This window comes from Cariama cristata, unplaced genomic scaffold (assembly GCF_000690535.1).
Source record: "Cariama cristata isolate BGI_N322 unplaced genomic scaffold, ASM69053v1 scaffold21750, whole genome shotgun sequence".
In the NCBI taxonomy this organism is placed as follows: Eukaryota; Metazoa; Chordata; class Aves; order Cariamiformes; family Cariamidae; genus Cariama; species Cariama cristata.
This window is the reverse complement of record NW_009594366.1, coordinates 1-2,451: the sequence shown is the minus strand read 5'-3', so window position 1 is coordinate 2,451 and position 2,451 is coordinate 1. Positions and strand designations below refer to the sequence as shown.

At 42.0% G+C, this 2,451-nt stretch overlaps 1 protein-coding gene across 1 annotated transcript; it reads right to left on the bottom strand.

Moving 5' to 3' along the window:
- Window positions 1-179: 179 nt before the first annotated feature.
- LOC104159758 (cytochrome c oxidase copper chaperone) lies at window positions 180-906 on the bottom strand (the record flags this gene model as incomplete). Its single annotated transcript, XM_009697754.1, has 2 exons — window positions 180-388; window positions 796-906. A coding segment is annotated over one exon (85 nt), but the record flags the coding sequence as incomplete, so codon positions are not given.
- Between the last annotated feature and the right edge of the window lie 1,545 nt (window positions 907-2,451).

The following is a 2,451-nucleotide window of genomic DNA, read 5'->3' as shown; positions in this document are numbered from 1 at the left end:
CAGCAGGAAAACCCACGGCAGGCCCATCTGTTCAACTACACCACCAGAGAAACCAATGTTCTCATGTCAATGAGTAAGCACACTTTTCTCATTCTCTCCATTCCTACAGCGCACTGTTTTCAATGAGGAGGGCACTGTCATTTCTTTATTTAAAAAGAAACAGAAGTCAGGAACACTGGTCATTTTCAGACTTTTATTAAGAGGAAAAAATATATTTTCTATAGCAGCGTTCAAGAGCTAACAGTGGAAAAGCCATAGATGTGATGCCCAATCTATCATTAGAGACTCTTTATAAATAGATTCTTTGTTTATATTTGTTCTTTGAAGTAACTTGCAGAAACAATTTATTTTGCAGCTTTCCAGAACACAGTCACACCATAGACATCATCTAGAAGAGAGAGGAAAGACAGCTTCACAAAACATGGATTTCCATTGGATATTGAGGGACAGTTCAACAATGAACAAAAAAACCCCAGCAACAAACCCACAAAAACCAACCCCAACACTGCCCTAGCATTAGAAATCCAAGTTGAAGTTCGGATCTATTAGAAGACAACAGAAGCAGAACCACACCCTACTGCTGAAGAGCTACTCACAAAGGCTGTATTACTGCCAGAAGGCGTCACCACCCTCACAAGGACAGCAGTACTTACTCTAGTGTCAATTAGGATTACTTTGCCTTCCCTCTCATAAAGAAGATACCTTTGCCAACACGAACAGTGCTGTGGGCTTTCCAGTGGCACCAGCGAGATGCCAGGGCACTTCAGAGGCAGAGGTCCTGCAGGTTATACTCACCACATTCACAGTCCTGCTCATCTCACTCATATCTTGAAGCCCAGAGCTCTCATACACTCTTTGTGAGCTTCAATTAGGTGCCCACAATTTTCTTCCCCCTTCTCCATGATGCTGCAAAACAAAGAGATTTCCAAGGTTCACCAACAAAACGTTTGCTTACTATTAGTCCAAGCCACAGAACTGACAAGCTGTTGGAGGCTATCAAAAATCCCTATTAGGCTCCAGAGATCTTTTTGCCTATCCTGTTCAGGGTAGCGCTGTTTTGGAAAGTAGAATAGCATCTCAAAAAGTTGCCCAGTCTGGAGTTGTACACTTAAAACTCCGATGAAATGCGTAACAGAATTTCGTATTAACAGGCCAGCATCTATTCTGGGCGAGTCTAGATGGGGATTTGTTATACAACACAAGGCTGTCACATCACTTCATCAAGTATGCTGATCTCGTCAGCAACCAGTTTCAAATCATTCAGTATGGAAGCAATAAAATTTCTCCAGTGAGAGAACAATACAGAATAGGTTGACCAGTAAATGACATTTTAGTCCAGCTTCAGCTAGTATGTAGGGAACCTGAAGAAAAGAAACCTGTCCAGCTACTCTTCAAAAAATTATTTACCATGTATGGTAACTTTTGATGCCACTCATCCAGCCAAGTGTCTAATACATATTCAAACAGTGGTAAGAGCCTACCATTGTTGGCATATCACATATACCACAAAAGCAGTTCAGACTTGCTCTTTGACTGACAGAGCGCTTCCTGTCCCCAGAGGTGGGGATTCCACAGCTCTGCAGAGTGCAGGTCACAGGTCTGATCAACCCTCACCTGCCACGTTATGCTATTCTTGCTGCCAAAAGAAGAAACTACCAAATTGTGAATAACTAAAATATCTTATTTTCTTAATCATTTAAGTTTTATTACAGTAAGTATGGACAGGTCCGCTGGCTGCACAGGGCAACTCCATCTGACCTGGGATTTGCATCCTACCATGCTTTTCTTAGGGGGCCCTGGACACACCTTCACTCTACCATGTAACTAGGCACGCACCCCTAACTTTAGCAAAAATACAGGGTCCAGTACTATGTCCCCTACTGAATGACATCTGTACATGTCAGGTAAAAAAAAAGCTGCCAGACTAAAGTTTTAAAGATTTACTTTAAAGATTTGTCACAGACAAAGGAACTGTATTTTGGGGATGTGTTTCATGCTATTTGGTAAGTCCTACAATTGTGACTAAGCCTATAATTACAAATGCAGCTATATATGTCATTGTCAACTTTTGCACCTGTGAGAAATGTTATCCCCCGAGAACTAAAAAACAAAGTATTTTGTTTTATTTGAAAGAGAAGAGCATTTATGATCAATTAAACAGTAAAAATGTTACTACTTGCTAGCACTTGTTGCTTCAGTCAGTCAAAAGTAGGGAAGATTTGTAAGCAGCATTAAAAGCTAATCCCTGAAATCTGTTTTCAACTAGGGCTATGAGATATCAATCTTTTCATTTCTAATTTATCCCTTTAAGACATTTTCTCTTCTCCTCCTCCACACTCTCCCTCCTCCGCCTCCCACCCCTCCTGGATGCTCCAGCACCCTCTGGCCGGGGTTGGGAGGGCTCCCAGAATCACCCCGGCACGCTGGCAGGGGTAGAAACTCCTAGGAGGC